Consider the following 19,603-nt stretch of genomic DNA (forward strand, 5'->3'; position numbering starts at 1 on the left):
GAGGGTCCAGCCACCAGGAGCTCTTCCTCCTCCTTCTCCTCCTCTTCCTCCTCCTCGTCCTCCGCCTCTTTCTCTTTCTCCTCTTCCATCCCTAGCCTTTGCTGAACAGTGGTCAGGACCTGAACCAGGGCCCCAAACTCCGTGGCCCAGGGGCCCGAAGGCCCTCTCTGCTGCCCCAAGTCTGCCAGCCCTTCCTGCCCTGGGGCCAGGAGACCCAGGCCTGGAGCCCTGTGAGAGAGCGGACTTCTGATAGCCGAAGCCCCGGAGATCTGGGTAAGTGACCACAGGGTCCAGGACCTGAATGGGGACAGGGAGGAATCCTTGGCTGTGGTTCAACTTCAGATGACAGGCCCAGAGGGCAGATGCCTGGGTCTGTCCCCTTGGGGTCTGCTGCGGCTCACCCCTCTCTGAGGACCTCACCAATCCCACGCTTCCCAGTCACCCTGGTTCTTGAGTGGCCTCTGAGGCTGCAGCTCCATTCTCTGTGCCCCTGTCCCACCCCATCCTATCTGGCCCCCTCAGGCACTGGCTTCCTGGGAGGCGGATCTGTCCTCCCTTGGGGACAAGCCCATGCCCCCACAGCTGTCCTAGGAAAGCAGTTGGAGTTGCCTGTTCCCTGGGGAGATGGAGTGGGTTGTACTTGCTTAGAAGTGTCTGCTCCCTGGGGAGGAATGATGTCCCCTGGGAGATGGCCGTCTGTCCCCAGGTCAGCGCTTGGCCAACTTGCCCCTCTGCCCGCAGAGCCGTCCCACCACCCCTCTGCCTTCGAGACAGAGACGTCCTCGTACTGGGAGCCCTCAGCCGAGTCCCAGGAGCGAACCAGTCCCAGCAGGCCCGCCACCCCGGGCCCGGTGCTGGGCAAGGCCCTGGTCAAAGGCCTGCACGACAGCCAACGCCTGCAGTGGGAGGTGAGCTTCGAGCTGGGGCCCCCTGGACCGAAGCAGGGCGGCGCGCAGGATGCCGACCTATGGAGCGAGACCTTCCACCACCTGGCGGCCCGCGCCATCATCCGCGACTTCGAGCAGCTGGCGGAGCGCGAGGGCGAGATCGAGCAGGGTGAGCGCCGCGGACCTGCGACCCTCCCGCGGACGGCCTCCGGAGGACCGCCCCCCTCCACAGCCGCTCCCGCTTCCCCACCCGTGCACGGTGATCCTCCCAGTCCCGCGTGGGCCGCCCACCTGCTTCCCAGGTCCTGCCCCACCCCCTCCTCACAGCCCCGCCCAATTCCCCGCCCACTCTCCCTATGACCCGCCCACCTCCTTCCCTGCTCCGGGCCCCACTCTCGCCCCATCCCGTCGTTACAGCCGTGCCTAGTGCTCTGCACACCCCGCCCCCCGCCATGGCCCACCCACCCCGCCACTCCCCGCCATAGCCCGTCCCCACCTCCATGGTCAGCCCACCTCCTTCCCTGACCCGGCCCCCACCCTGTGCCTGTCCACTTCCCCCAGGACCCGCCCTGCTCTCCCCCGTCGGCCTCCAGGACCCGCCCCCTCCTCACAGCCCCGCCCACTGCCCGCCCACTCGCCTCTCCGGCCTCCAGGCTCCGCCCCCTCCCCATTCTGCTCAGTGCCTGGGCTCATTCCCTACCCCCGCTCCAGGATCAGCCCTTCATCTCTGGCTTCAGTCCCCTTCATCTCTGGCTTCAGCCCCCTTCATCTCCCCACAGCCCCGCCACGGCTCACTGTTACCCCACTCCACCTCACACCGCAGCCTGCAGGTGCCTCCCCTCATTCCCAATCGCTCTTACCCTCACACCCACCCACCCACCAACAAAAGCACAGCCCAGGGCTCCATTCCATTCCCGCCAAGATCCACCCTCTTCCCCCTGCCTCTGAGTAAGTGGTCCTCTCCCCCAGCCCTGGGCTCTTCCACCCCCATCCAGTGACCCGTCCTCTTCTCTCCCACCTCATTTCTCTCTCCTATGGGCGCCCCATTTCCCAGTGCTTCTCCCCTGCAGTGGCCCCTGTAGGGCTCCAGAGACAGAACAATGGCGACAGCCCACACCTTCCTCCAAGTCCCCCAGTCCAGGGGCTCCACGCACTCATTCATCACTCCATTATTTACTGTGGATCTGCTGGGGGCCAGGCTCCCACTGGGCCCAGTAAACGCAGCTGAACAGCCCAGTGAAAAAGCAATCTCCATCCCTTCCTTACCCATGAGTGCTTGACAAACTAGCGGGGAAGCCAGCATTAATCAAATCATTACACAAATAATTAATTGAGTGCATTTGTCCTAAGTGCTATTAAGAAAAAAGACAGGGATCCAAGAGATTGTATAACAGGGACGGTGGGGGAGCTAATTTAGTCCAGGAATTGGGGCAGACTTAACTGAGAAAGTGACTGGTGGGATCTTGATGGAACACACTTGGAGAATATAAATATAAATAGAGAACGGTTATATCATTTCTTTGTCGTGGGTTTTGCTTTATTTCTATAATAATATTATTTTGTTTATATTTTACTTGTATTTTTGTATTGTACGTGTTTCTTTTTTCTTCCCATGAGCTCCTCACCTTACAGTTTACGAAGCACTTTTCTACCCTTTCTCTCCTTGGCTCCTCACACAGCCTTCTGGAGGCTGCAAGCCATGGAGACTGCTCACCTGTTCAAAGGAAAGGGATTGGGCTTTGGGGTCAGACCATCCTGAGTCCTGATCTCAGAGCCGTTCCTAACTTGCTACGTGACCCTGAGCTCACCACTCTCCTCTGATTTGCAATGTCCTCAGCAGTTAAATGGGTCAGATCAGTGGTCCCCACCCACCAGCCAGGGGACCTATGAAGCTTTACGTCAACGTTCCCATTAGACATCTGCAAAATTAAAGTACAAAATACAGACAACATAGTGGGTTGGGTGTTTTTAAAAATAAAACTACAGTTATTTAAAGGAAGTAGCTGTCTTTTATTCTGAGACAATGTCTTACATTTTTACATTAAAATATCCTTTATTTTGTGAAGTGATGACGTGAAATGACGGTGTTTTTTTAAAAAATGTCTTTAGTTAGCAAGTTGGCAAGCCCTTGATTTTAAAGGTTTATTTAATCCCAAAGACGGCGACCACTTAGGTAGAGCCCCCTTTTTAGCTTCTAAAGCTTCTGTGTCAGGGAAGACTTTCTGAGTCCAAACAGTGACCCCAGTTTCTCCCTCCACAGGGTCCAACCGCCGCTACCAAGTGAGCGCCTTGCACACCAGCAAGGCCTGCAACATCATTAGCAAATACACAGCCTTCGTGCCTGTGGACGTGAGCAAGAGCCAGTACCTGCCCACCGTGGTGGAGTACCCCAACTCTGGTAAGGCAGGCGAGCGGCGGGTCACTCCTGGGGGCCAAGCAGCCCCTGTGGACTAGGGGACGGGGCTGAGATACGAAGGACCACAGACCAGAAGGGAGGGGGTGAGACAGGGCCTAGAAGCAGAAAGGCCCCCAGCGGACGATTTGGCTGCTGAGGGGTGGGAGCCCCTGGGGCCTCATCCCACTGCTCTGCAGAGGCTGTTAAATCACCCCACTTCCTTTTCTCCACCAGATGAAAATGATTTTATTGTATTTCTTCAACTGGGACAATATGTGCTCATTATAGAAAATTCTTTTGGGGGATACAGGGCCTGCCACCAGCCTGTTAATTTTGTTGTTTTTTAGTAGAGCGGGTTCATCAGGTTCCAATCTCTTTCCTGTGTTCGGTGCTGGGATTACAAGCGTGAGCCACCGCGCCCTGCCATTCATTATAGAAAATTCTAAACTATAGAAAGATATAAAATGTAAAAAATAACTGAGACCAGCAGTCATCCAGGAGTGTATATTAGTCACCCGCTTGGTGTGACCATCCTTCCAGACTTCTCTCTATGGATATCAACATGTAGAGAAATCAAAAGACAGATCATTTTACATGAATTGGATTATCCTAATATATGCTATATTTTATAAAATATGGGCGTGGAAAGCATCACTCCATGAAATGAATCTATATCATTTTAATAACATATTCCCCTGCAGGGAGCTGTCATCCTCAGAATAGCCAATTAGTGTTCCAAAGCACTTTGTATATATTTTCAATCTTTTAATCCTCAAAACAGCTGTACAAAGTAGATGCTATTATTATCCCCATTTTATAGATGGAAAACAGAGGCAGAAGGAGCTAAGTTACTTTCCTGAGGTCACACAGCTGTGATGGGCTGGAGCCAGGCTTTACATTTATTGCCCTGGCTCTGGATTATGCATTTTCTTCCACTCCTTTCTACTGTCTCTGAAAATTTATTGCAACTTTTTAAAACCTATTTATACCTTTAGTTTATTCCCCATTTGGTTATTGTAAATTATACTGCGAAGAACATCTTTGTGCATCTGTCTGGTTATCTCCTCAGGGTTAATTAATTCTTAGAAGTAGGATTGCAGTGTCAAGGGGATGCCCATTTAAAATTGTGATGTATGTTACCAAACTGCCCCCTTACCATCCCACAGGTTATTTAAATGTCCATCCTCTCCAACACTGAATATTGTTTATCTTTCTAAACTCTGCCAGTCTGATAGGTGAGAAGAAAATCTCTCTTTTGTCATTTTTTAATTGTGAGATGCTTTTCATGTTTATGAACTATTTGTGCTTTTTTTTGTTTCAAATTACGTTTTCCTGTCCTTTATAGTCACCCTTCCCCTGCTTTTTATTAGCAGACCTCCAGAAAGAATTGTGTTTGGAAATAAAATATGCCCTTCCTAATTCCACCTGTCCCCCTTTTCTTATCTGTGGTAGCAGAATGATCAGCCCTCCTCAACTGCTGTCATTTCAGGCAATGGAGTGGCCATTTAATCAGGCTGTTCGCTTATTCATGTTGCAAGGACGACCATCCCTCCCACCCGTCTCTGACCAGCCTGCTAGCATCTGTAGCCAAAGCTTAGGAAGTTAGGGACCTGGCCCATATCTTAACCAAAGTCCCAAAGCCCCCTAAGATCTGGATCAGCACTTCCCCAAGTGTGTTCCAAGAAGCTAGAACTCTAGTCTCATGTCCTATGAATAGTCATCCAGCATAAAAATAGAAAATACCAGATTAGGAAATACATTTAAGAACCACTGGATTAGATAAAGTTCAAAAGCTTTCTTTACTGCAGAACTTCTCAGAGGCTGGAGTATGTTAATATACATCAAAAGGCTCAGAGAATGGGCTACAGTATGCAGCTTCTCCAAAACTTGTTTCCCAACACAACTCTAATTTTTAAGGAAAAACTTACAGACTAGTGCTCTCTGCGAGTGGGGTTCCCTAAAGCATACTTTAGGGTGCTGTAACTTCTTTCTTCTTTTTTTTTTTCTTTGAGAGAGTCTTGCTCTGTTGCTCGGGTTAGAGTGCAGTGGCACAATCACAGCTCACTGCAGTCTCTAACTGTTGGGCTCAAGTGATCCTCTCACCTCAGCCTTCCAAGTAGCTGGGACTACAGGCACGCACTACCACACCCAGCTAATTTTTTAATTTTTTTTTTTTTTTTTTGTAGAGATAGGGTCTCTCTATGTTAGCCAGGCTGGTCTTGAACTCCTGAGCTCAAGTGATCCTCCCATCTCAGCCTCCTGAAGTGCTAACATTACAGACATGAACCACCCTGCCCAGCCCAGGGTGCTGTAACTTCATCTCTTTTCCATCCACCCCCTCTTGGTGATGCCCTGGGATTTCAGGGGCCTGCCCTGTGGGAGGGGTACTTGGGACATGGATCTCTGAGACAGTAAACAAAGAGAAGAACAGAGTGTTCCTGAGAAAACTGGCCTTTTAACTTCCTGGAAAGCATTGTGGCTTCTTGAACATTCTCTCAGCAATAGTATCTACCCAGCAAGCTAGATATTATTATCCCCGTTTTCTAGATAAGGAGACTATGGCTCAGTGGGGTCTGCACCCATCCAACTGGAAATAGATGCGGCTGGGGCTCGAACCTGGGTCTTTCTGACTCTAAAGCTTATGGTCTTACCCTGTACAACACCTTTCTGCCTTTGGATAACTGAAAGATTGAAGCCAGAATCATTCCTGCCAGCCCTGGGGGAGAGGCAAAGGACTGGCACATTTGTACCCAACCACCCGCTTCCCCTTGTCTTCTGTGAAGGAGCTGCCCTGCGTCTGCTCAGCTCTCGGGCCCTGGCCCAGCAGTGGAGGGGCACCTCTTCTGGCTTTGGACGGCCGCAGACCATGCTTGGAGAAGATTCGGCACCAGGAAATGGTAAATTTCAGGCCCTAAGTAAGAGCCACCCTGGGCACTTTCAGAAGCCTGGGCCCCTGAGGTTACCGCGTCCTCATGTCCGAGGCCCTAGGACCTCTCTCTGAGTCTGCACTGTGGGCTGAGGCAGGCCCAAGGCAAAGCCAGGCCTCCAAGGCTCTCTGAAGCCTGAGAGGGACAGAGAGGCTCGATATGGCCGGAGCACACCACCACTGACACAGCTCTCTCTTTGCCAGGGAGCGGCACCACCTCCCTACCGGCACCTCTCCCCTTCTGAGGTCTGCTGACCCTGGTGCTGTTCCCTGCCTCCAGCCTCTGAGTCCTCCCAGGCACCAAATGCCAGGAAACCTAATAAACAAGGGAAAAAGTGAAGAGCGAAGAGGCAGTCCCATCTGTTTGGGTCCCACCATCTGTTTCTTTCAGGATTCCCAACAGCCTCCTTTGAGCCTTCACCTGGTTTCATTGTGCCTGCAGCTTGGCTCCTTGAAGAGCTAGGATTTGACCTTTTTGTGACCTTGCACTAGTTCCCAGGATGGCTTTAACCCTCTGTGTCCTGCATGGATGTGTGTCTTTCTGTCTCTCTGAAGACAGCCTAACTGCTGCACTCGTCCTAACCCCTTTCTAGGTACCCTCACGTGCACAGGGAGGATCTCCTGCCTTTTGCTTTGCAGGAGGAAGACATCAGAGATCCCACCTGGCCACTAGCCCAGCCACCCAGACCATAAGGATTTTTTTATTCCAGGTCCTAGAAAGTGCTCACAGACATTGATGGGTTTTAAAACAAAAACAAAAACAGAACACAGTGTGAGGGGGTGGAAACCTAGAGGAGCTCTTCAGAATCAAAATGTTCTCTCAACTTTCTTGGTCCCATTGGCCTCCAAAACCCAGGAGAACCAGCTCCCCCACTGAGCCAAGCTGAACTTCCAGTCTTCAGGAAATTGCTGGTCTATACCTTCCTTTCTCCAAAGCTTAGCTTTTAGTGGCCCACGGCTTCCATCAAAATCACAAATCTTTTATTTTATTTTATTTTATTTATTTATTTAGATGGAGTCTCACTCTGTCACCCAGGCTAGAGTGCAGTGGCACGATCTTGGCTCACTGCAACCTCCACCTCCTGGGTTCAAGCGATTCTCCTGCCTCAGCCTCCTGAGTAGCTGAGAGTACAGGCACCCGCCACCACACCCCGCTAGTTTTATATTTTTAGTAGAGTTGGGGTTTCACCATATTGGCCAGGCTGGTCGCGAACTCCTGAACTCAAATGGTTCACCACCTCTGCCTCCCAAAATGCTGGGATCACAGGCATAAGCCACCACGCCTGGCTACAAATCCCTCCCTTGAAATTGTTCTCTGATTCATGCCCACGTTCCTGACTTTTTTTTTTTTTTTTTGAGACAGGGTCTGTAGTCCAGGTCTTTACTAAGCACTTAGCAATAGACTAAGCACTATCTGTGTATTATCTCATTTCATCTTTACAACACTATGAGATAGATAATATTATCCCCAATTTGCAATCAAAATTTGTAAAGTAATTTTGCCAAGTCCCCTCAGCTGGTCAGTGGTGGTGGCGGTGGTGGTGGTGGCGGGGGTCAGGATTTGAACTCAGGCCTGTCTAACCTTATGGTGGGGCAACGGTTATATCTGTGAAAGATGAAGGCCCATCCAAGCAGCGGTGGAAACCCTAGCCTTGTTCCCCAACCCACCTGCAGACACCGTGAATTAGACCATCACTCTCCTGGGGGGATGGGAGGTGAGGAAGGGAGGGGAGAGGTCCAGCCTCACTGGCTCCTCTGTCCTAGACATGGAGGCAAGTCCCACTGCTCTCTTCAGCGAGCCCATGTCCCCCAGCCGCGAGAAGCACGGTGCTTCTGAAGGTGAGTGGGCAGGTGGTGCCGCCTGTTCATTAAGATAGTGACAGGGATTGGTCCTGGGGTCAGGAGAGTGTCTTAGCACCGACAAAGTCCTCAGGGCTTCACGGAGTCCTCAAAGCAGCCCTCTGCACAGGGAATAGGATTATCCCCAATTGAAAGATGAGGAACAGGTGCAAAGAGGTGAAGTGACTTGCCCAAGGTCACAGAGCACGCTGGTGACAGAGCTGGGCCTGGATCAGGCCTCCCAGTTCCCCGCTGAGGGACCATTTTTGCCACTCCGCTCTGCCTAGAGTCCTCTAGCAACGTGCCAAGGAGGTCAACTCAGTGTCCCCATTTAGGAATGAGCAGGGCTGAGTGAAGCTGTCACTGCCCCCACAAGTAACTTTCCAGAAGATCCCAGGGGCTGCCGGCCAAGGAATCTTAGAGGCCAGCTTTTTGCAGGCAGACATAATCGCATCCCACCCCACACCAACTGGAGCAGAAGGAGCTCCGCAGCCTAACAGTTAGCTCGAGTCCCTAGGAGCTTAGCTAAGCCCCTGCCCCTCTCTGGGCCTCTGTTCCCCCAGTTGGTCAGTGAGCAGTTGGACAGGGTCATCTTCAGGTCTCAACTCGGTCGTTCTGTGGCTCTCCAGGTCCCCTGCACAGCCCGGCCACAAACACTCTTTCTTCCATGAAGGCCTCGGAGAATCTCTTTGGATCCAGGTAGGCGGGATTTCCAATAAAGGTCCACTCTCCTGCCACCATTTTCCTGGGGTGGTCCCTGGGGCTTTCCCTGACTTGGAAGGCCGAAGGCAGGTTCAGCCTGACATTTAGGCAGGTGTCGTAAAGAAGGCACTCCTGCCCAGAGCCATCACTGTCTCCCAGGCCTCACCCTACCTCAAATCCCCCACTTTACTTCATCTCCCACACTTCCAAAACCTCTTTCCAAATGCAAGTATGCATGGGAGGGCTGACATAAAACTCTTCTGACCACTGGACTGGACAAGGATATGATAGTAAAAGAGGGTCACGATCCAGGTGTAGTAGCTCACACCTGTAACCCCAGCACTTTGGGAGGCCGAGGCAGGAGGATCACTTGAGGCCAGGAGATCAAGACCAGCCTGGGCAACACAGTGAGACCTTGTCTCTACAAAAAAATTTAAAAATAGGCCAGGCGTGGTGGCTCACTCCTGTAATCCCAGCACTTTGGGAGGCTAAGATGGGTGGATCATAAGGTCAGGAGTTTGAGACCAGCCTGACCAACATGGTGAAACCCTGTCTCTACTAAAAATGCAAAAATTAGCCAGGCGTGGTCACACGTGCCTGTAGTCCCAGCCACTAGGGAGGCTGAGGCAGGAGAAACACTTGGACCCGGGAGGCAGAGGTTGCAGTGAACCGAGATTGCTCCACTGCACTCCAGCCTGGGCAACAGAGCAAGACTCCATCCCAAAAAAAATAAAAAATAAAAAATTAGCCAGAAGTGGGTGTGTGCCTATAGTCCAGGAGACTGAGGTGGGAGGATCGCTTGAGCCCAGGAGGTCGAGGCTGCAGTAAGCTACAATTGTGTCACTCCAGCCTAGGTGACAGAGTGAGATTCTGTCTCAGAAACAAAACAAAACAAAACAAAACAAAACAAAAAAAGAGGGTCATCAGGAGAACACTAACCGCTTCCTAGTCCCAGCTGCTGCGAACTGATTGAGTGACTTGGAGCAGTTGCTTCAAGCCCATGTTTCCAGGCTTCCGCTTCCTTAGCTGGCAGATAAGGAGGCTGGAGGGAGCCATCTGTTGCATCCCTTCTGACCCTGACTCTCAGAGGCTTCTGGGTGGGCATTGGAGGTTGGGATGCCCAGGGCCACCTGACTTCACCTGCACAGGCTAAATCTCAACAAGTCCAGGCTACTGACGCGAGCAGCCAAGGGCTTCCTGAGCAAGCCACTGATCAAAGCTATGGAGTCGACCTCTGGGAACCAGAACTTCGACTACGTACCGCTGGTGAGTGCCCTGACCCCAGGTGTCAGTCTCCCTTCACTCCACTCAGCAGCAGGGCCTTCCTGTGATCCCCCTGCCCACCTCTCCACTTCCTCAAAGAGAAGAAGGCTTTGGTCTTAGAACTCAGATCCCCTGAGTTTTGAGGTTTCCTAGAGCTTCCCACCCAAGTAGTTAGCAGGGCAGAGGGAGTTTGCATGAATCTCCCCTTCCCAGAGGCCTAGAGATATTGCTGGAAGCCAGCACCAGCATCATGAAAATTCTTTGCAACCTGCTATCTTTGCCTTAAAAATTCGTGGGCATTTTGCATTCTACTCCACGCATCTATGTGTATCTGTTTTTCAGTACATAAAAATAAGCTTTGAAGTGACTCACAAGTGAGTAAAATTAACATCCCAGGGACATGGACTGTGTTTAGCAACTGGGTCTGCAGACACCCCAGCATGCTGTGGCAGGGTGAGAGGCTCAGGTCTGGAGTGGGCTTCTCTGAATTAAGGAGCAAGGGAGACTGGCCCTGCCACATCTGGGGCCCCTCAGGGCTTGGGAAACAGAGGATGCTGGAAGGAGGAGCACAGTTTGAGCATCACTGCATACCTCTTCTGTCCCTGCATATCCAAGTGCATAATATTCTGAATTTCCAAATATCCAGGACAACTGAGCACTAGGCATGTTTTCACTCAACAAGTATTTATTGAGTCAGGCCCAGTGCTAGACCCTGGAGAGACAACGTTGAATTCGACAAACGTAGTTTCTGCACTCATGGTGCTAAGTGTCTAATAGGATTTGGACGAGGAACCAGGCAATTCTAACCCTTGGGAGTAGCAATGAGAGAGGTCTGGTTTGGTTGGGGCGTACAGGGGGTGGACATCTAGCCCGGGCTTGAGATGGGGGGAGCAGACCCAAGCATGACTTCTTGGAGAAGGTCAAGGCTAAGCCAAGACTTGCAGGATGAGGAGATGTGGCCAAAGGCTTCCAGAGGAGAGACAGAGCTTGGCAGCTGGGGAATGGAGTTGGAGAGGGTAAGAGTCAAGGACAAATCAGGGTTAGGCGGTGCAGAGCTTTATTGATCATATTTTGGATTTAGTCTATGAGACACTGAAGTCATTGAACTGAGCCTCCAAAAAGTGTGTGATCTATGCCTCGTAGAGATCCCTCCGTATGTAAGACAGATGGATTGGGGGTGGGGAGAGGGGAGGAAAAAGGAGGCAGGAATAACACGAGGAAGCACGTGATGGATTGCAGAGTGATTTAGAAAGTATACCTGTTGAGACTCGGAAACTGATGGTTACACAGGGAGAAAGAGGAAGGTGAGCTGCTAGAGTTCACTGCATGGCAGGGGACATTCCCAGTGGCTGAGGTGGGCCCACCCACCTAGGACAAGAGGCAAATATGGAGTGAAGATGTTGACTTGGGCTTGGAGAATGATCTGTTTGAAGTGTCTGCAGGATAAAGGATAGAGATGCTCAATTGACCTGGGTATCCTGAAAATCCCCCAGGCAGGCAGGGTTGGGTGGGCAACATGGATCCAGACTTTTGCATGGGCTGGGGCTCCCTGGGCTAAAACATTTGAGGCCCACTGAAGGGCTTCCTGCACACACAGGTGTCTCTGCAGCTGGCCTCCGGAGCCTTCCTGCTCAACCAAGCCTTCTGTGAGGCCACGCACATCCCCATGGAGAAGCTCAAGTGGACGTCCCCCTTCACCTGCCACCGGGTGTCCCTCACCACCCGCCTGTCTGAGTCCAAGACCCCGAGTCCCCAGCTGTGCACCAGCTCCCCGCCTAGGCACCCCTCCTGTGACAGCTTCTCCCTGGAGCCTCTGGCCAAGGGCAAGCTGGGCCTGGAGCCGAGGGCGGTGGTGGAGCACACTGGGAAGCTGTGGGCCACGGTGGTGGGGCTGGCATGGCTGGAGCACAGTTCGGCCTCCTACTTCACTGAGTGGGAGTTGGTGGCTGCCAAGGCCAACTCATGGCTGGAGCAGCAGGAAGTGCCCGAGGGCCGCACGCAGGGCACACTCAAGGCCGCTGCCCGCCAGCTGTTTGTGCTTCTGCGGCACTGGGATGAGAATCTCGAGTTCAATATGCTCTGCTATAACCCGAATTATGTGTAGTTGGGTGAGGGGGAGGCTGGGCAGAGGGAAGGGCAGGGAGGACAGGGATGGGCAGGGCCATGTTGGCCTGGTTTCGGGGAGCTTTTGGAGCTGTAACCAATATATCAGTTACTAGAAAGAGCCCTGGACTGGCAGCCAGGAGGCCTGAGTTCAATCCCAACTTTGCTACCATCCAGCCATGCAACTTTAGGCCAGTCCCTGCCCCTGTCTGGGCCTCTGTTTCCTCATCTATAAACTAAGAGGGCAAGATGAGGGAGGTGGAGTGGATCTCAGATGGTTCAGTGGTTCCTTTCTGCCCATTCAGGCAGTCCCGGGCCGACTGCTGCTGGGGCTGGGGAGGGAAGACACAGTGGAAGCCTGAGCCCTCTCTGGAGGTAGACGACGTGGGCACAGAGTGCACACAGCAATGCCCACTCAAATAAAAGGGCGGATGAGAGAACCCAGTGACCGCAAGTAACCAGGCCTACAGGCTTGCATAGGCACATAGAGACTAGCAAGTCTGGTGCTTGTAGGACAGGCTCTTGTCTCCATGGTAACAGCCTAGGACCCCTCCTAAATCCCACTTAAAAGCCAGTTGGAGAAGCATCCTTCTCAACGCTTTACAAAAGAGTCGCTCGGGGGCCTTTTGTTTTGGAAGCTTCCTTAATACATACTAGTACTGCCTTGCAGATCATTAGTGGCTCCCTCACTAAGAAGAGGTGGTGGCAGGACCAGGAGAGACACCTTGTGAGTTGACGTGTTAGATTTAAGCGACAGTCTGTGCAAAAATAGTCCTAAAAGAACAGGCGTGGTCACGGAAGTCAATGAAGACACCAGACAACATCTTACTGAATTTACACACTTTGAGGAATTGGGTAAAGCGAACTGCATTACTTGTACTGAGGCACGAGGGAGCCACCACCAAGTAGGTTGCACCATGGGATCAGAGGGCCCTCTCGAGCCACGCCACGCTGTGGGAGAGAGGCACCATTTTGCAACAGAGAACATGCTTGGCTGCAGTGCCTTTGGGGATGGCAGCTCTGGCCAGGGCAGGCCTGATTTGTCTGGTGAAATAAACGAATTGACACTTCAGGCAGGACCCCCTGGGGCCTCCCACCCTCAAGCCCACTGTGTGATGCCTACATGGGGAATGGAGTGCTGTGGCCTCAGATACCCTAATGGCTGGCATTGAGCTGCCCAGTCTCCTCTGCCCCACTGACTCCCCTGGAGGTGGGTCTAGACCTCACCAAGGAACCCCACCAGCTTGGGACTTCAGCCCTAGAAGCCCCCTCCTTCAAGGTCTTAATCTCTCCTCATCAAATTCCTGTCCCAACCTTAGAGTGAAGCTCCACAGACTTCCCTCGTGGGAAGGCCTTGAGAGCTTAGCTCATCAAACCAACACGTGGAGTACTGTGGGCTCTGGCGCAAGCCCCGGCCTCAGGAAGACTTGAGGGGTGTGCAGCCTCCAGCAGGGGCTGGAGTCAGGGAGGAGGCTCAAGCAGAACGCCCACTGGGCACAAGGGGAGAAAATGCAGCCCCAACATGATATGGTTGCCCTGCCCCTCACCCCCTACCCCTCCATCTATGCCACAAGTCTCCCACGAGGGATTCTCACAGCCCTTTTGAATACTTAAGATAAAATCCCATTGCTGCCTCGTGGACCGGCTCTGCTTCAGACTTACCCTCTGGGGAGGAACGCAGGCAGGCAGGCCTGGACACTGTGGCCATCACAACCCCAGGTGGGGCAGGATGCCAATCTGGGGTGTTGGCTCAAAGTCAGTGCCACCAAGGCGGGTAGGGGCTTTGGGTTGTCTTGCTCCAGGCTTCCAGGAGATGTGAGCAGAGCTTTGTCATCTCCCTGCACGCTCCCCATCCCCTGCCAAAATCACTTCTTTAGCTATGCAGGCAGCAGCCTCAGCTTCAGGGTTAGGGTGGCCAGGGGTGGCATCTACTTCCTGCGCCACAAGTAATGGGAAAAAAATGCCACGTTTTGAGTCAGAACACCCAGACTCAGGTCTCAGCCTAGTACTAGTTTGGGCAAGTGGTTTCTCCTCCTAGGTGCCCTGGATCTGGGGCTTTCTCCTGCTCTGACAATCCCAGACTCTCTGCCTCTGAGATGTTTCCCTCTTCGTGAACATGAATTTGCTCGAGTTCTCTGTGTGACCTTGAACAAGTGGCGTGTGTGTACTGGGCCTCTTTCCTCCTCTACATAACCAGGCTGAACTGGGCTGTCCAGCACCTCCCCCCCCTACCAGATGAGTCTGATTCTGGGTCTCCAGGCCTCACCGTGGACAATGGCCAGGCTCAAGGTGAACCGGTCTCTGCCAGCTTAGAACTAGTGCTACGAGATGCCCAACAGGAGCAACCAAGAAATCCAGCAAGGTGGTGGGCACGCTACCCACTTCTCTAGGAATGTTCCTCAGACTCTGCTCCCGCACCAGCCACTGGAGCTCTGCAACATGTTTGAGGCCCAAGAAAACTGCTGATCTCTGCAACCCTGGCTCCCCTGCCCAGCCCCAAAGGTGCAGAAGAACAAATCTTCATTGGTTGCAAATAACCCAAGAGCTATGGGGGCAGGTCTGGACAAGAGACATTTTTAAAGAACTTCAGTGGTATTGAGATGACATGCAGCCTCAAAAACGTGCTACCAGGACTGCCGGGCAGAGGACCTAGGGGACTCGCTTTAAGGAAAAGATAAGAAGCTTCGGTAATTAGTACATGCATTGAAACTAACAGAGTTCTAAAGGTTCTCAAGCAGGGAACACATTGCCCCTGCAATCTCATTTACTTTGGGTTACTCTGGTTTAACTTGTTAAACCAGCCCTTGCTTTCTAGGTCACACAAAGGAATATTTATGCCGTGCACTGTCTGAAGAAAGGGCTGATGCCACTGTGTGACAAAGCCCAGCCTCCAGGCTGCCCTCAGTGGGAAAAACACTAAGCTGAGAGTTGAGGGATCCAAGCATGGGTCCCAACTCCACCACCAGTGTGCTGTGTGACTTCTGGCAAATTACTTGCTTTCTCTGAACCCCTGCTTCATCTTTTGTGGAGTGACGGGGGTTCACAAGATCAGCATTTCCAACCCTGTTCCTCACTCAGTTGAGACGTGAATAAGCAACCTATGAGAAACTGTGCTATGGGCAAAGATGTTGAGGAGGCAGTAGGAAGTCAAACTTCTTTAGGTCAGGACAACCTGACCCGTTAATATGTTACTGTGCGTTGTCAGGCTCTGAGCAGGTGACCCAGCAGCAGCTCTTCTCTGGTTACTAGGTTGGAAAATGCTGGTCTAGATCTCCCTTAGGGCTCCTGGGGCACTGGCATTCAGAAAGCCTTTACTGGGTGCCTACTGTATGCCAGGCATGGCATACTGGGGTACCAAAGTGAATATACGAGGTGCCGTCCCTGTCCTTTTTGGAGCTTGGCAAGGAGCATTTGAAGAGTCTCTGTTTCATGAATCATTTTCCCACTCCCTGGTTCTCTAGGTGGGTTTGTCTTCACTGGCCCTAGAATGGTCCTGCCATCTGTGGGTGTGGCCTCGTATTAGCACTACCTAGGTACCCTTTGCGCTAACGGCCAGCCCCCTGAGCTTTCAGACACTCATTTATGGTATGGGTCCAGATGACCACAATAGCGCATGGTACTGCACAGCCAGAGGGGAGTTTGTGCTGGGGTCCTCCTTGTCCAGGTGGAGCGGGAATGTCCCTGCAACAGATTACCCGAGGGCCCAACCTCCCGCCACACACAGATGCAGAACCCTGTCTCTGAGGCCCCTCAGCTCGAGACCGACTCCAGATGCCAGGATAACTGGGCCCCATCCTTTGGCAGACTTACACTGGACTTGTCCATAAGCAGCCTCGGTTTCCAGCCAGCACCCATGTTTCCCCAGCCAGTCCCCTCTCTGTGGGCAAAATGAATGGCATCCCCTGGCCTTCACTGACCTGAGCTGCCACTCACTGCCACTTGCTGTGGCTGATGAATGGACTAGCTGCTTCTAAGACTAGATTCTGGTGGGCTTTCACCTGCTCTTCAGAGACATGAAAAGCAAGGGTTCCTCCTTCTCCCTTCCAGCTGGTTCACCAGGAACAGCTGTCAGAAAAGGTTTCTGGAAGTTTCCTCTAGATCCTGACTTGCCCTCTGTTAATCCCTACCCTTATTTGAGGGCCATGCTACTGTTCCCCCTCTCTCTTCCTTGGCAGGGACTCCCCATGACAGGGAAGGAGGAAAGGGGTCTCCCCCATCTGTGTACAGTCTGCCCCCCACCCTGCGATTGCCTGCCCCATTGACCTGCCTGGCTGGATCCTGTGTGACACCCCAGCACCTATCATTCAGGGGTCCAAATGCCCAAAGGCACGTCTCTCTATGTGCCCATTATAACATCTCTAAGTGGTTCCTAGATTCAAATGCATTCCATACTTTTAGTGCCCTGGGAAAGGAGAGGGAAGGGTACTGTCACCCCAGGAATGGGGCACGTGCTTATTGCCTTGGCACCTGGAAGATTTTGTTCTCACCAATCTAGCAGAGACTAGAGAAGTCAACAGAAAAAAGATGGACACATTCTTCAGCTGTAACATAGCATGCTCTGCAAAGCCAGTGTAAAAATAACCGGGGCAGGGGTGTGTGTGGCATTTTGCAGCTGGGTAATCTGATCTGCAGAGATCTGTCCAAGGTCAGGGGCTTGGCAGCAGCTCCTGGCCACGCCTACAGCTCCCAACCGTGGACCTCTCTGCCCCGTGTGTCCAGCCCTGCTCCCAGCCCGTTGACTTTAGCCTCTCAACAGCACTGCCTCCCTGGGTTACCCAGTGAGGTGGGATTTTTCTCCTGTTCATGCTGCAAATCTCCTTGGCTCAGGGCCAGCCGTCTTGAGCTTACAGCTGCGTCCCAACGCAAAGCGCCTCATCTCAATGCCGCTGACTGTGGTGACACATGTGGTATAGTTTCACTATCTGCCCAGGTGGCTTTGGCTCAAGTGGCATGGCTGGTGCTTGTCCCCGTCAGAGCCTCAAGTGCCTACAACATGCTACCTGTGCCCTCGCCTGCTCATCTGTAATGTCCCCACAGTGCCTGTGACACTTTCTTCTTCTTGGGATATGCATCACCTGCTTGCCTGGTAGCCAATTACATAGACGTCATGGAAGCTCTGGATGTCAGCCGTCTAATGTCCACTAATACTCAGCAAATCCTACCCTGGGGCTGTGTGTGTGTATTCTCAAAGAAATGGCTTCTTTGTATATGGTGGCTACTGTTTTCTAGGCTTGGAGCTGATAAAAATTGTTGAACCTGATAATATGACAAAGTTATACTTGTGTCTGATCTTTTGTTCTCAAAGCCAAGGATACCTCGCTTTCAAACTAGCAGTTCGGTGATCTGTTTGCCTCACTTCATGTGTCACATCTATCTTCGTTCAGGTTCCCCATAAGGTAACTAATTTTCGCGGTGTGCCAGGGACTGAGGAAGGTTACCAGGATGTGAGACTTTCAGTTTTAAAACTGGCACAGTTCCAGTCAACCTGGAACAAGTTGGTCACAGCAGTTCCTCCAAAAGCGGAGCCTGAGACAAGGATTCAGTGCAAATAGTTTATTTGGGTGATTCCAGAAAATACCCTTAAGGAAATGTGGAAGTGAAATAGGAACACAAAGAACAGCAATAAAGGGAAGATTACCAAGGAGGTTACTGCTACAGGTGTGGACCCTCACCCCACTAGTAACTCTGGGAGTCAGAGTAGATGCACACCCCAAAGCTCACAGTGAAGGAACGGGATGCGTGTACACCAGCTCCACTCAGCCCTTGGGGAGGCCCACTCTGGAGGATTCATTCCTTGGTGCTTCTGGTCTAGCACAGGTGCACCAGCTGAGCAGGCTCCTGCAGCCCGCAAGAAAGCCTTCAGGCAAAGAAAGGTAGGCACTGGTGCTAATAAAAGGAGAACATGATGCAGTGTCTACCATGCATTTTCTTCAGCCCTGGCACCTCCCCTGCACAAATGATTGAGACATGCATACAGTATCTTTGCAGATTTTAAAGTTCCAGATATGCTATCTACTATTCCAAGACCTCTGTATTAATAAATGACCAGGATGTATCATTATAGAATAGAGACAGTCTAAATTACAAAGGGTAACCCATATTTTTTTAGTACATTTGGTTTGAAATTAGGAAGATGAACCATGAAACTGATTTTTTTGGTTTTTGTAAAAAGAAAGAGATGCAGGTGCTGGCAGATGGGAGTCAGGCCCAAGTGCACTGACCTGAAACACGCCAAGGGGCTGCAGCAAGGCACTGACGGCACCTACAGCAGTGTCTCTCCTGAGCTGCTTGCCACCTTTCAGATTTCTCCCAGAGGCAATTCGTGATCACAAAATATATTTATTTGAAAATCATTACCAGCCACCACCTTGTCTTGGAACCCACACAGACTGACCCCAACATCAAACATAAGGCTCATTTAGAAATCCTTTAGCAACTTGCCTTGATTCCTCAAAATCCATCATCCCTTTTCAGATTTGAGGGAGGACAGTGGACTATAATAGGAATTCCCAACAAGCCAGAAACATTGCAGCGGTGTGCTAAGGGCTCCTAATGGGAAAAATTGGAGGAGCCTCCAGGCTGAAGCTGACATGGTAAACAGAGACCCTGTTCACATGCATGGCCTTTCTAGGTGATGTTCAACTGGATAATGGGCTGTCACTGTGATAGACAAGCCCTCTCCCTGGCCCTCACCATGGCTCTAGGCTGCTGGGGGGACCTGACTTCCCCTTTGTAGTACCTCACTGACTTCTATGAGCCTGGCACTGCCTCTCCCTTTGTAAGACACATGCTTCTTTGTTCTTTTCCTCCACTGTGCATCCTGTAAAGGCCAGTTGTGTGTGTGTGTGTGTGTGTGTGTGTGTGTGTGTCCTGCTGGGATGGCAATTAGGATCTCCCAGTCCCTCACGGGTGAAGAACACATTGAGGAAAGCAGGTTCTCGGGGCTGTTGGGTTCAAGAACTCTGTAGGAGACGAAGTCAGCCTGACAGGTCAGGATTCTGGGTCTCCTGGGTCCTCCATCCCACAGTACCCAACTCCCTCCAAGGCACTGCTTGCCCCCCGCCCCGGGAAACCTGAGCTCCCCTGGGCTCAATTAATCCGTATCCTGGTCTGAAACGGAGAGAAAATGCCAAGTCGAGTCCAGCCTAGCTCTGCCAAGCTCTTTTGTTCTGCCATCAGGCAGCAGTTGCCCTCATTCCCATCTGAGCATCACCTAGAATCTCCCAATTATGAATTCATCCTAGAAGCATCCAGACCATCCATGCACCAAGTCCAGCAACCCCAGATCCGGGGCCTGGGAGAAGGAAGGCACATGTCCTCTGTGATAAGTGAGACAAGGGTAGTGTGGGACGGCATCTGCTGGGAGGGGCTCCTCTCCTAGCCTGGGGGAAGGAGGGGCCCTGGATACCCAGGATGCTGGCCATGCCCAGTTCTTGAGCCCTCAGTAAGATCTCAGGGAAAGTTGTTTAAAACGGCTTCCTCAGCCAT

General features: G+C 52.0%; 1 protein-coding gene across 2 annotated transcripts in view; it reads left to right on the top strand.

The window, feature by feature from the left end:
• VWA5B1 (von Willebrand factor A domain containing 5B1) overlaps positions 1 to 17,375 on the top strand; it is a 65,367-nt gene extending 47,992 nt beyond the window's left edge. Inside the window, exons 15-22 of one of the 2 annotated variants that reach the window (XM_032760997.2) lie at positions 96 to 273; positions 742 to 1,056; positions 3,148 to 3,285; positions 6,066 to 6,179; positions 7,973 to 8,047; positions 8,677 to 8,746; positions 9,898 to 10,015; positions 11,610 to 17,375. In XM_032760997.2, coding sequence (XP_032616888.1) covers positions 96 to 273; positions 742 to 1,056; positions 3,148 to 3,285; positions 6,066 to 6,179; positions 7,973 to 8,047; positions 8,677 to 8,746; positions 9,898 to 10,015; positions 11,610 to 12,116 — 1,515 coding nt within the window. In that variant the 3' untranslated portion in view covers positions 12,117 to 17,375. The remainder of the gene's footprint in view (positions 1 to 95; positions 274 to 741; positions 1,057 to 3,147; positions 3,286 to 6,065; positions 6,180 to 7,972; positions 8,048 to 8,676; positions 8,747 to 9,897; positions 10,016 to 11,609) is intronic. The other variant, XM_058444118.1, reaches the window with a different exon arrangement.
• Positions 17,376 to 19,603: the final 2,228 nt, after the last annotated feature.

Source organism: Hylobates moloch, unplaced genomic scaffold (assembly GCF_009828535.3).
Source record: "Hylobates moloch isolate HMO894 unplaced genomic scaffold, HMol_V3 SCAFFOLD_9, whole genome shotgun sequence".
Classification (NCBI taxonomy): domain Eukaryota; kingdom Metazoa; phylum Chordata; class Mammalia; order Primates; family Hylobatidae; genus Hylobates; species Hylobates moloch.